At 40.3% G+C, this 14,174-nt stretch overlaps 1 protein-coding gene and 1 pseudogene across 7 annotated transcripts in view; both read right to left on the bottom strand.

Annotated features, from left to right (window-relative positions):
• RMDN2 (regulator of microtubule dynamics 2) overlaps positions 1-14,174 on the bottom strand; it is a 76,964-nt gene that overhangs the window by 27,119 nt on the left and 35,671 nt on the right. For 6 of the 7 annotated variants that reach the window (XM_078444789.2, XM_078444788.2, XM_081795208.1 and 3 more), the window contains 3 exons: positions 11,102-11,162; positions 5,253-5,328; positions 3,761-3,838 (listed from right to left, as the gene is read on the bottom strand). In XM_078444789.2, coding sequence (XP_078300915.1) covers positions 3,761-3,838; positions 5,253-5,328; positions 11,102-11,162 — 215 coding nt within the window. The remainder of the gene's footprint in view (positions 1-3,760; positions 3,839-5,252; positions 5,329-11,101; positions 11,163-14,174) is intronic. The other variant, XM_081795210.1, reaches the window with a different exon arrangement.
• Positions 693-3,745, bottom strand: LOC132691457 (PR domain zinc finger protein 14 pseudogene; annotated as a pseudogene).

Raw genomic sequence — 14,174 nt, 5'->3', positions numbered from 1 at the left:
TATTTAACATTGTATATTCCACGGTTCCAAAATCTGAAGTCCTTTTAGATCTATTCCTGATTTTGGTTTCTGTTGACTGTCATACTTGATGGCTTATTTCTTTGTATATTCTATTATTTTTGACTGTGACCTCATCATCCTTGGGCTACTCTGCAGTTTTATAAGGCCTGTGTGCATGTATATTCTTCCAGGGAAGATCAACATTAGCTTCTGCCATTTGTTTATGCCATGAAGATCAGGATCCACTTTAAATCAGAATTTCCTTCTTGGGTTTTTGTTTGCTTGTTTGTTTTTATTTTTATTTTTATTTTTTTGAACTTTTAAAGAATTTATTCTATGAAGAAGAGACCAGGCGATGGCCACAGGCATGACAATTGGGGTCCAAAACAGAGAAAAGGTCTTTTTCATCACAAAAATCAAACTCTACTCCTAGTGTCCTTCTCTCAGGGTTTGTGTTGAGTTTCCAGACCCTTAAGCTCTATTAAGAGCCAGCTTTCACTACTTTTAGGTAAATTTACCAAAATTCCGTTCTTGTTAAAAATTGTGAATAATAATGGGGCGCCTGGGTGGTTCAGTCGGTTAAGTGTCTGACTTCGGCTCAGGTCATGATCTCGCGATCTGTGAGTTTGAGCCCCGCATCAGGCTCTGTGCTGACAGCTCGGAGCCTAGAGCCTGCTTTGGGTTCTGTGTCTCCCTCTCTCTCTGCCCCTCTCCTGCTCATGCTCTCTCTCTCTCTCTCTGTCAAAAATAAACAAACATTAATTTTTTTTTAAATTGTGAATAATATTTCTGTGAACGCTGGTGAAATCAGTTAAACTCAGCATTTTGGCCGGTTCCATTTTTCTGTTTCTCATCTTAGCATAACTATCATCTGTCTGTACGACACACTCATAAGCAAGGAAAACAAAGACAGAATCCTAGCTTTTAGTTTTTACATTGTCCCCATACTCTCTGAGGGCTAGTAGCCTTCGTGAAGCTTCGTGTGGGAGTAGAAGGCTTCTTGATCCGGGAAGGATTTTCCACAGATGCTGCCCAAGCAGCCATCATCCTCCTTGCGTGAGTGACGGATGCGGCTGTCATGGGCAGCATGGGATGCAAAAGATTTACCAGAGTACTTGCATTTGAAGGGCTTTTCCTGAGTGTTGCCTGATATATGTGCAGAGGATGCTAGAGGCAGTGAACCTCTTTGTGCAATACACACACTGGGATGGTCTGTCTCCAGAGTGGATTCTCGTGTGTTTGTTTAGGCTGGAAGACTGAGAGAAGCATTTCCCACACGTAGAACACTTGTGAGGCTGGTGCTTCTCGTGAACATGCAGGACAGGGATCCGGAGCTGGTCCCACTTCTCAATGGATCGTTTGCAGACAGAGCAGGGAAATTTCCTATCACCCTGGTCCACACAAGGGGTGTACTTGAGGTGCTTGTCTCTGTAATATTTGTAGGTAAATACTTTTCCACATCTTTCACACCTGTAGCCTTCTGCAGACTCTTCAGAGGGCCCAGGCACCTGCTTCCTCTGTTCTGTGAGCTAAAGGCTCACGGGAATGTCCAAAAACTTTCCATAGCAGTCTCCATACCACACAAGGAGCTCTTGGTTCTGGCAGATATCCTTGCAGCTCTCGTAAGATATCTGCCTTTGACATTGCAACCAGGCTCTGCTCCTTGGGGAAACAGGCACAGTTGACAGAGGACATCCAGTTCCCTGCACCTCCTTTTCCATCTATAAAGTGGCTCAAATGACCACCTTTGACGGCCTCACACATCAGAGAACTGTCTGCATAGGTCTTGACTTCACTGGCATTGACCACTTTACCTTGAAAAGGTCCAAACCTGACTCCTTTGGCAACAAGGCTACTGCAGAATGCACCAAAAATGCCACACTTCACCAAACATCGTCTGCTTGAGGCAGAGACCTTCTGGTAGTTGAAGGAGTCTTTACCCAGAGTTCGACAAAGAGAAGCAGATCCAGAGCTGTCTGTGGGGACCAGGAACCCGGGAAAATGACTTCCCTTGCTGGTTCAGGAGTTTGGAGCCCTCCTCAGACCACTTGCTGGGGGAGCAAGATAATAACTGGGAGGCCTCCACCCCCTCAGGTCACCGGGAAGTGTTCGCAGCCGGCGGCGGCATGAAAATTTCAGGTCCACGGCATTGGCCACTGTCGCGTCGGCCACCAGTATGGCCCAAGCCTTCACTGGTGGCGCCTGTATACTCGTGGCTGCTGTTGAGGAAGTGGGGCACCTCTCTGGGGAGCTGGGGAACTGGGTACCGCGCTGGTGGCTTGCTGTACCAGGGCGGATCGTAGAGCCGCTCCCTCCACAGGGCCAGGTTGGAGCTCAGCAAGGGAGGCGCGGACCGCACCGGAAGGCAAAGGGGGACGTAGCGTGGGATGCAGGCACGGCGGCCTCCAGCTGCAGGAAAAGTTGAACATCTTCCCCCGCAGCGGTTAGCATGTTCCCATAGCGGCCACAGGCCGGGAAAGGTGTGCAGGAGGCGTCCAGGTGTTGGGGGCATCCTGGGCCGCCCTAGGCAGGTAGCACATGTTGCCCTTGGATCTGGCCTCACCTGGTGGCCGCAGAGCCATCCCGGGGCACAGTGCAGGTCGGGTCTTCCAGAGGGCCACCACGCAACCAGCACCTTGAGGACCCTGAGGGTGGCGGGGGCTCCGCACTGGTAGGCTGCAGGGTGGTATTTGTTTTTAACAGTCATTTATTTTTGAGAGACAGGGAGAGACAGAGCATGAGCAGAGGAGGGGCAGAGAAAGAAGGAGACACAGAATCCAAAGCAGGCTCCAGGCTCTGAGCCGTCAGCCGTTCGACGCAGGGCTCGAACCCACAGACCGTGAGATCATGACCTGAGCCATCCGGGCGCCCCTCCTTCTTGGGTTTTTTAAGCCTAAACATATAATGTACATTCAAGCCCCAGACTCGTGTGAGGTCGGGTTGGTGGGTTTTAAGCCTTTGGAGTCTTGTACCTTCATGAAGACTCAGATTCTTAATACCAAAAACTGGCATAATAAAAACTGCTTACAGGGCTGTTTTAAGGATTAAAGGAGATAAGAAATATAAAGTATAAACTGCACATTTGATACATAGCAGGTGTTCAACAAAAAAGCTTCCTTTTCCATTCCTAATCTTCAAACCTCAACTAACAAGCTTCCTCTTTTGCTTATGCTAATCTTCTCATTCAGAAATAGCATTTCTCTTAAGCATAATTTTTTCATGCATCCCTGAAGACGTATTTTCACATTATGTTAATTTTCTATAAACTAACGTCACTTAACACACCGGGGCTTAGACTCGCCAGCTGCCTTTATTTATTCCTATATATTTCATGTCCTTTTCTAAATTCAGGTCTTTCAAGGCAAGAACAGTAGGCACATAAATGCTCAAGACACTCTGTTAAGTGACAAAGTCCTCTCACGAAACAAAGAGTAGGACACCAACACAGGGCACACGCAGGTAGGTGGCTGATCGCCAATTGAGAGAGCACAAAGGAGACGGTGTGATTGTTGTGAGGGGAAATGGAGAGGTGGTAGGTGGAAAAGCACAGACATCTATGTATACATATAAAACCACATGCCATATGTAACATGGTATATAAACCAATCAATCATAAACTCATAAAACACGTACTAATTTTATCATTTTCCCTACAGCAGCCACCTGGTGAGACAACTAAAGAAAGAATAAGTCACTAAAAATATATCACGTAATCAAAGTATATTGAGATAAGAATTATGGATAAAAACATTCGGCTTACAGTATAACAGTATCTTCCTTTGAGGTAATACAAAAAAGGTTCTTCAGGTAAAAACTGGATTGCTTTATCCAGATGCTCCTAAAAGAAAAGTCCAAAACAAATACCATCTCTCAGGGTTCAGGTGGTGTTGAATGCAGCTGTGCCGAAATTCAAAGGGGCTTTACGGTGTTGTTTAGTCCCCCTCCTTAATCCCTACCGTTAACATAAGACGTTATACCAATAATTCAATTATCAGAAATGAGTGCTCACAACTAGAACCTGACTGTGATGATGATTTCATTAAGCTATGGGTAATTTAAAGCCAACGTCACTATAAAAAGTAGAAAACCTCCAAGTGACGCTTTTGTCTGCCCATGACTTGCCTAGCTAATACTCATTCAGCAGCACGCTTTCAAGTTTCCAATGATTAGGATATAATGGAAGACAGAATAGCAGAACTGGGCTGTGGAGGAAGCTGTTCCCCTGACATTATCAAAATGGGTATAGGGAGCTGGAAAACAAAGAAACTTCTTAGCTCATTTATTGAGCTATCAAAGCTACAGGCACATTACAAATGATTTACACGTATATTACTTATTTTATTCATTTATCACGGTATGTTGAAGTCCTAGATTGGATTCTATTCCCCCCACCAAATCAATACGCAAGTATTTTATTCATTTATCATGGTAAGTTTAAGTCCCAGATTGGATTCTATTCCTTCCACCAAGTCAATATGCAAGTAATGTTAACTAATTAGTCCCGATCATGTTTCTGATGTTGGTGAACTCATCACCAAAAGACTAATCCTGTCTTTGAAAAAATAATACTCATCTACTATGTAAGTTCTTCCAAGATCTAGAATAATAATCTTCAATCACTCAAATACGTTTCATTTTTTTGGCACAGTACTATTTAAAGACTGTCACTTCATTTAGATAAAAAAGATAGGGACACCTGAGTGGCTCACGCAGTTAAGCATCTGACTCTTGATTTTGACTCAGGTCATGATCTCACAGTTCGTGTGCTGGAGCCCCACCTTGGACTCTTTGCTGACAGCGTGGAGCCTGCTTGGGATTCTCTCTCTCCCTCTCGCTCTGCCCCTCTCCCCTTCTCGCACATGCTCTCTCTCTCTCTCAAAATAAATATATAAACACTGAAAAAATAAAATAAAAATTAAAAAGATAAACTTCTTGAGATTGAGATTAATTTGGGTTTTATAACTTTTTTTTTGAGAGACAGTGAGAGAGAGAGAGAGAGAGCGCATGAGCAGGGGAGGGGCAGAGGGAGAGGGAGAGAAAGAATCTGAAGCAGGCCCCATACCCAGCATGGAGCCTGTCATGGGCTCAATTCCATGACCAATAGATCATGACCTGAGCCAAAATCAAGAGTTGGACGTTTAAGTGACTGAGCCACCCACACACCGTGAGAGATCCATTTATTAAATAATTTGATTTATGCCTTTTAATGGTACACATAGCTACATTAAAATATCTTTAATATCAAGAAATACCTTGAAGCGATGTCCATAGTTGATTTTATTTTGTAAGCCCTCAAACTCAGACACATAGCCACACAAGACTGCATACCTGAAAAGGATAAAAACAGTGGATAGTGCGTGAACTTTTTAATCAAATATACCAAGTAAACATTTTAAGAATATCTCTAAAGCATTCATTAATATTTGATGAAAGGATTCAGATAGATACAAGGGCCCTAAAAATAATAAATACTTGACATTAACATGAGGCTGGTTTCCTCAGCTATTACTGAGGATACTCACACCGTCTACCTCGTATGTGTGCCACAAGGGCAAGATACCTAAAACGTGTAATTGCTTAGAATACTACGTGGCACACAGTGAGTTTCAAGAAATATTAGCTGCTTCTATCACCATCATCAGCATCAAAGTCACAAAGAGGCTCTCAGAAAAAGTCTAGTCATAACAGTGATAAATTGAAAAAATATATTGTGTCATCATATCCCTGTTCTTCCTTAATAGAATTAAAAATAAAAATGTCACGGCCTCCCTTGATATCATTTGAAAACAAAAATAAGTATCATGACTAAAACAAACAAAGTCAAAGGTAATTTCAAAATACACTTTTTTTAAAAAGTTTATTTATGTATTTTTGAGGGGGGGCGTGTAGGGGCAGAGAGACAGGGAGAAAGAGAATCCCAAGCGGGCTCTGCACTGTCAGCACAGACCCCAACACAGGGCTCGAACTCACAGACCATGAGATCATGACCTGAGTTGACATCAAGGGTCAGATGCTCAACCCACTGAGCCACCCAGGCACCTCCACTTTTCTTTTTCTTGAAAGTTTTAAAAAAAATTGTTTATTTATTTTGAGAAAGAGAGAGAGAAAGAGAGTGAAAGTAGGGGGAGGGGCAGAGAGGGAGGAGAGACAGAATCCCAAGCAGGCTCTGCACTATCAGCACAGAGGCTGACGTGGGGCTCAATGACAAAAACCGTGAGATCGTGACCTGAGCCAAAATCAAGAGTTGGACGCTCAGCCATCTGAGCCACCTAGATGCCCCATGAATACGCTTTTCCAAAAAATTCCCCATGACCTTCAATCCTTCCTTGGAAACACTGCATACGAGAATATGGCATCCCATGAATTGTTTGCTTTTTTTTCCCACTGGGAATACAAAAGTTACATCAATAATTATTTGAAATAAGTTGGGTGCAATATTTGTTTAGCAATTTGCTCACTCCAAAACCTGGGAATATATTACTTTTCATATTCAGAGGGTTTCTGTCTGTGCAAAATATTCATTTACCTAAATCTTTGAAGAGTAGGTATTAATTGCTACTTGCATTATCATAACTGAAATGAAAGATGTAACTTTGGGTATTTATCTTGATCATTTCTGTGGATAAGCAGAACTTTCAAGTACAAAAATGAAGTGAACAATTTTCTTAATTTGGAACAGTGAGACCATTCCTGAGCACAAAAGATCCCACAATTTGCACAACTTATGACAAACAATAAAATGGTCACTTTTCAGTTATGACTTTTTTGACCTCTTAATTTTCAGTTTCTATACAATCAACCAAATCTGCAACAGTAGGAACAAGAATGATGACTAAATCAACCTATCAAAAGTGACCTGAGAACTTAACCAGATTAGGAGATGTTACTATTCACAAATTCTACCATCACATTGCCTGACACATACCTCTCACCACCCACCAGAGATTGAGTTTGTAGGAATAGATTACTGGACTCGTGAGCTCCCCTGGAAAACCGTTACTGTCACCTCCGGTCTGACCATGTTCTTCTGAAATTCTCTCTGTCGTTCTGCTTTATCATTCCTCCCAGGGAGTTCCAGAAAGTGGAGCAAAATTCCACACAGCTACATCCCCAAATTCCCCCATTTCTGTTGTGGGCATTATTTGTATTTAAAACCTTAGGTCACTTTATTTAAAAAAATAAGCTTTTATTTATTAAAAAAAATTTTTTTAATGTTTCTTTAATTTTGAGAGAGAGAGAGAGAGAGAGAGTGTGTGAGTGGGAAAGGGGTAGAGAGAGAGGGAGACACGGAATCCAAAGCAGGCTCCAGGTTCTGAGCTGTCAGCACAGAGCCTGATGTGGGACTCGAACTCACGAACCGTGAGATCACAACCTAAACCAAAAGTCTGGCACTTAATCGACTGAGCCACCCAGGTGCCCCAATAAGCTTTTATCTTAAAATAGCTTGAAATTTATAGAAAAGTTGCAAAGATGGTAGAGAGAGTTCCCATATACCCATTACTCAGTTTTCTCCACTGTATACATCTTACATTACTACAGTACATTTATCACAACTGTACTAACACTGTCAGACAAGATTGATATGTAATTTTTGCAATGTACCCAAATTAATATGTTATTATTAACTAAACTCCCCACGTTATCCAAATTTTCATGTTTTCCCCTAAATTAAATTTTGACACTTTTCTTTCCATCCCTCCTTCCACGTGTATCTCTATTCATTCACATATATGAAAATCTTTTGTTTCTAATGTGAAAGTCTTTTGAATTACTCTTGTCACCCATCATACACTCTGTTCCTCATAATTTTGTGTTACTTGCAACTTTTATTACATACTTATTATATCTTCACCCACTGACAAAATTATGGAACACACTAGTGTCTAAGATACAGACGTGGAATCCTGGAATCGTCTCCAGGTTGATAGTGATGTTGCCAACAGTTACTCTGTTGAACAACTGGCTTAAACCCTTCTCTCAATATGGGTAACCCAGAGGCCTGCCCACATTTCTATATCTTGTCCACAAGAATGTGGTAAGTAAACTGACCTCACTGCCTTGCTTAAATTCACATATACTAGTTCAATTTCCCTACTCCCTACACTGGCAGAAAAATTAAAAAAACAAATCATGTCACATTTTTAGAAAAATCTGTTGGATCTATATGAACTTTCTCAACCAGAGATTTATAGAACGAAACATTTGTACTGGAAGCAAAAGAAAAGAATCTGTGTTCACTGATCTAGGATCAATCATCTATTTTCTGAACATCAGCATCAGGTTGATGTAATGCACACCTCGAGGCATTAATAGTGCTGTCTCAGCACATTCTCTCCAACTGACTCTGAGCGAGGAGAAAAAGGAAAAACAAAAACTATGACTTATGAATACCATTGCATGAAACAGGCACATTTCCCTTATAATAATCTGTCCTACAGTCTTACGCATTTCACAATCTGTTTTGAAGTTTTTTTCTTTACATTCTAAAATATTATTTATCTTTCTAGATATCATAAATTCAAAGTTCACCTGACCACTTTTTTCCCAAAGGATCATCATTTCTTTTCTGGCGATCAGTTCCACCTATGTCTGTGTGTGTGTGTGTGTGTGTGTGTGTGTGCGCGCGCGCGCGCGTGTGTGTTGTTGTTGTTCTTGTATATTGTTCATCTTTAAAAATGCAATTTAAAATCTTATTTCACAAACCATCTCATGTTGATAGGAAGGCTGAAGAATGTTAATTCACAATATGGTCTTTTACCTCCATCTAGAGGTCATTCTCACCATACATGCTTTGACAAAAATTCTGTATTTTCTTGGCATTGATATTGAATATATCTTTAATAAGTGACAAACATTCCTGTGTCAACAGCTACTAAAATAACTCCATTACCTTCCCTGCGGTACTTCTGATTCAGCACAAATGCTATTTATGCCGTGAGAAAGCAGAGGAAGAATAATGTAATAGAATACCGAGTATATACGAATAAAAGATCTGGTGTTTGCTTTTCTACTTACTGTGTGACCCTTGCTCACTAACAACCTATCCCCGCCCCCACACCTCCCCCATACACTACCTTGCTCACCCTAACCCCTAAAACGGAAACAGGTTGTTCTGTAAATCACGTGCTGTAAGCCATGTGGATACAATTTGTGAACAGTAGAGCACAACAAATATGTAAGATATTATTTGTAATTACGGCCAAGCCCATGGGGCTGACAAACTACAAAGCCACAGCGACTTTACTCTCTTGATCCTAGAAGTATTTTGGGCTGGTTCAACAAAAATAACAACATTTTTGTGGACAGCTTTATGAAGACTTAAAGTTTTGAAGCTTTCTGGAAGAAATGAAGATGGAAAACAAGTCTTAAGATGCTATTTGTTTTTCAACCATCCCCTCAGTGTGAATCCTTTCTGATAATTATTCCTGAAGATTGCATCTTGTATTTCAAACTGAAGCTTATAAGCCATCACATAGTCCTTTCAGTCATGGATGTGCAAAGTTGTGCTGCAGGGCCAGGTAGCAAACATTTTAGGCTTCGGGTCAGAGAGTCAAGGTTGCAACTACTGAACTTCACAGCTGTGCACAAATGCACGGACGGGGCTGTGAGCCAGTAAAACTATTTATAAAAATAGGTGGTTGGCCTGGCCAAAGTTTGTCATTTATGACAAACTTATGGGGGGAGGAGCAGATCAGAGTTAAGAGGAGGGCTTGGGTCCTTTTTCTGCCTCTAAATCTGGCCAATTAGCTTCCAAACACTCCCAATATCAGAGGAAATGAAGAGAGTGTGGCTTGATCAGTACAAATTCATTGTAGTTACCACTAAAAGTGGAAGAAAGGAAGTACTTTAAGGCATACATGTTAATTTATTGATATTAATGTGCAAATTAGATGAGAAGGTAAATTTGGTTATAGAAATAATACCCTCATACATTGGGAAAATGACCCTAAAGATATGTACCAAGACGCTAACTGCAAAAGTACCTTTCTCCTGGCGGGAGGTGGAGGAGTGAGGGCTCCTGTGGATAGAACTGTTCTGGGGACTGTGGCTTCCACAGTCCTGTGGCTTTCCCCTCGTGGAGGGGGCCGGGGCAAGCTTGCACCTCGTCTTAGGCAAAGTGAGAGCAGGTCAAAAGATCTATTTTTATTTTGGCCTGTGTCCCTCCAGGGACATAGAAAATGTCCTTGACTCCTAACCAGAGAGGCTTGAAGAGGACGGTGTGAGTGGAGCTCCCCCTGCTGGTGGCAGAGTAAATAAACAGGTTTGCACTTGAGAGTTGGTGGAGTGAAACCAATTCCCTGTGGGGCAAATGCAGACCTGCAGAAAGGGAGCCATTTCTGCCTCAAAGTGCTCCAGGAGAATAAAATAATTCCGAAGAGGGGTGGATTTCTGGAAACCGAGGTCTGAGAGAAGGGTCATAAATTAATTTATTACTGTCATCTTTCTAGCACCTGAACTACCTGTATTGCCGCAAGGAACTAAAAAATGTTGTAAAAATGCAACTACAAAGTGTTAATTAAAAACAGTATATGTCTTCTTATTTGTGTTTTATAATTCTAAACAAACAAAGGATCCAAAATAAAACATATTCAAGAATATATTTGTTTCCCCAAGGGTAGTCAGCTACACCCATGCAACGAATTAAATTCCCTTTGTTTGAGCTTTCTTATATTATACACGACTTCTCTTTGACCTGTAGTATTAGTAAACACAAGCTCATTAAGGTATAAAAAATGAGCCATATGCTTTTATCCTGTGAAGCATTCTTTCCACATTTCATTTAGAAGCATGATATCACTTTAATATTTGTTTTCAAATAAAATGTTAAATCACACTTAATTAGAATTTATCATGTTCGAAGGGGCTGCACTTGGTAGATTCACTTAGGAAATCTTCGATGAAAGTTTACCTTGAATATATTTAAAATATACATATTGTAAAATACATGAGACTAAGAATAGTTACTCTGCTATCTATTAAATATATTTTTCAGTGAATGTGACTGACAGGTTAAAGGGTCAATAATATCTTAAAAATCGATCGTAACTTATATAGAGGCATATGAGAATTCTAAAAGACTGCGTAAGTTCTATGTACTTACCACAGATGACAATGCCCATTCATGGGCGCTCTAGTAATAGCTTTTTCCCCCAATGTCTTCCCTGAAAGAAAAATGTACTTGCATTTAGTACCTTCACATGAGTCGGGGGGGGGGGGGGGTAGATTACTGAATTAAGTCAGTGGTTCCTAAAATATGCTCCTAAGACCAGAAGCATCACTTACAGAAAAGCAGATTTTTGGCTAAAAGAGAGACTTACCCTATAACAAAGTGTGGGGCTCAGCAATCTGTTTTAACTAGCCTGTAGAGATTCTGATGAATGCTCAGGTTTTAAGCTCACTGGACTAAGCGATGTAACCAAGTGCAAGAAAAGTCATCCAATCATTATTTAAAAGCATTAATAAAAATCGTTCTATAATTGACCGACACTTACTGTATGCCTTCTGAGTGTCGTATCATAATCTCTGGGAATAAAAAGTCAAATTAAGACACAGTTTTTGACTTCCAAGGGTTCACATTTCAGTAGAAAGCAGGTATATAAGCAAACAAATGGCGTGTAAAAACCAAAAGTGAGATGAAAAACAGAGAGCATGTTAGAGAACTCCATCCAAAGGGAAGGCTTCCCAGAGAAGTGCTTACCTAATCGTGCACAAAAACGAACAGGCTCGACACATACATAAATCACCCTGCCAAATCATTCCACTTAGTTTTAGAAGTAACTTTTCGTAATGTCATAATTACTTTGGATAGAGGTTTGTCTAGCGGCCTGAAAAACCAAAATGCTTGCAATGAAACTGGACAACATTCTGAAAATCCTTCTCCAAAAGGGGCTGCTTTGTTTTATACCATCTCCCTTTACCCTGCTCCATTTTGTTGTTGTTGTTGCCTTGAAGAGAATATCCAGGGATCTGCAAAATGCTCTTCTAAGTTAAGTGGATGCTGTTATCTTTATAAATAAGGATCCTTAATTCTAAAACCATTCTGTTAATGTGTTAAGGTGGGACACTTCTATATTTTATAGCTCTATCCATTAAGGGAAATATCTCATGTATAAATCTACCTAAAGTGGAAAAAATTAAAAAGTGAAGTGTTTTAATACTGACATTACATTGTAGACCTATATTCAAAGAGTGATTTTTAAATAAACAATTGAAAAACATAGCTTTAAATGTACAAACGTTAAAAATGAAATCAGCATGTAGCTACTTTGCCAAATGAACAAAAATAGCTTTTAATGTACAACCACCAGCCTAAAATAGAGGAGAGTCCATAACCCTGAGAATACAAAAGGAAGCTGGGTCGGTCATATGCAGGCTGGTTTTGCAGCCTCGTTTATGTAGCTGAAGTCTGAAAGGACAGCTGTTTCACTTACAAAATGGTACTTTGTGATCTATTTGAGGCACATGTATCGATCACTTAATTCTGGAAATTATAATAATGTTCCTTTAGATATAAGATTCATAGTTTACTTGGAATACAAATTATGATCAGAGTGCTTATAAGACACACTGTGTAATGCTATACCCCATCCTGAGTTTTATGAAGGAATTCTGTGCTCTCCAGTGATCAAATCATGCCTTGGGGTAACAATTTTAAATACGCTATTATGGGGAAAACGAGTCAGCACGTCCTCCTCCCGCACACTGAGTTCCAGTGTCCCTCAACGCTGGTCTCAGCTCTAGCACACTCTGTCATCACCTTTCCTAAGCACTCACTACCCAAACACTGAAGTATATTGGGCTGTCTCCATGTTGATGTATCTAGCAAGTTCCTTAGCATGGCACCAACTTAATCACATTTACCTCCCTCCTCTCTTCCTTCTCTCCCTCCCTCAACCCCTCATTTTAACATCACTCCCGGACACAGTAATTTCAAATAAATATTTCCTAAATGGATAGAAAAAAAGAATTATTTTTAATATATTTCAATATGTGAATGAGTAGAATACATCGTAGGCTTTTACTCATTTGTCTTGACACTATAAAGGTTTCTCATTTTTTAAGATACATCCTATTCCAATCTCCATTTTTGTCCCCAGATTTCTTCCCGCCTATTTCTTTTTCCATTTTTACCACCTCTTCCATGAACTCAATTAAACTTCTACTCTGTTTAAAATACAGATTCCAAGTGATTTCACCTAAGTTGAAACTCTTACTTTCACAGTAAAGACTTCCCTGCATCAACCCCCAGCCGCTGCCGTCATATCCTTTCTGTGATTACTCTTTTAACACCTTGCATTCTCCTCTACACAACATATTTCTATTTGTTTCTTTATAATATATGGTTATTTCAATGATACTGCCCCCCCCCCCCCAAAGCCATAAGCTTGTCTACAGTCTGAGAACATGTGATTTTGCTCTCATTTCTACCTCCTATCACACACAGGACTACCCCTGATGCCCAGGGTAGGGCAGGAGCTTACAGACAATAAAAAGTCTTTCCTACTTTAGCAGTTTACATAGCTAGACTGTGATTTTCTCAGGAGATATGAAAATAAATCAGTTTTTTTCTCTTTGGTTAAATTTTTATTTACCCTAGAGTTAACAAACCTCTTCTCCAGAATTCGATTTTGTGTATGGCCTGCAAGATGGATCACTACAGAAAAACTGCCCCACAAAGCTGATGATGAATAATGTGGCAAGGAAATCTACAAGTGGAAGGAAAATAATTACAAAGAGTTTGGAAATATTTCCTTCTTGGAAATAAAAAAGACAGGGAACTACCGTGGAATGAGATGTGTAGTATCATTATTTTCGTGCTGTTTCTTCCTCATGCTAACTTAAAGAAAGAAAGCTTGGAGAAGAGAAAGTTTAGAATAAAAGAAGAAATTAAAGAAGTCTAATGTCAGATTATTGCCCCGAAGCTCAGAGAATTGGCAGCTAATGGGCTTTTTGCAAGAAAGAGTTTTGATATTAAGTGACAGAAATAGATATGTATAAAAGCTTTGACATTCTGGCTACTACTATGTTGTTATACGCTGTTGTTACTAGGGAAAATTTCAAAAAATATGCATAAAATGGTAGAGGACAGTATCATGAACCATCATGTACTGGATCAGTCAGCTTAAACAATGATCAACTCAAGACTAATCTTGTTTTATTGAGATAAATTTTGA

This window comes from Panthera onca, chromosome A3 (genome assembly GCF_046562875.1).
Source record: "Panthera onca isolate mPanOnc1 chromosome A3, mPanOnc1 haplotype 2, whole genome shotgun sequence".
Classification (NCBI taxonomy): Eukaryota; Metazoa; Chordata; class Mammalia; order Carnivora; family Felidae; genus Panthera; species Panthera onca.
This window is presented reverse-complemented; position numbering and strand designations above follow the sequence as displayed.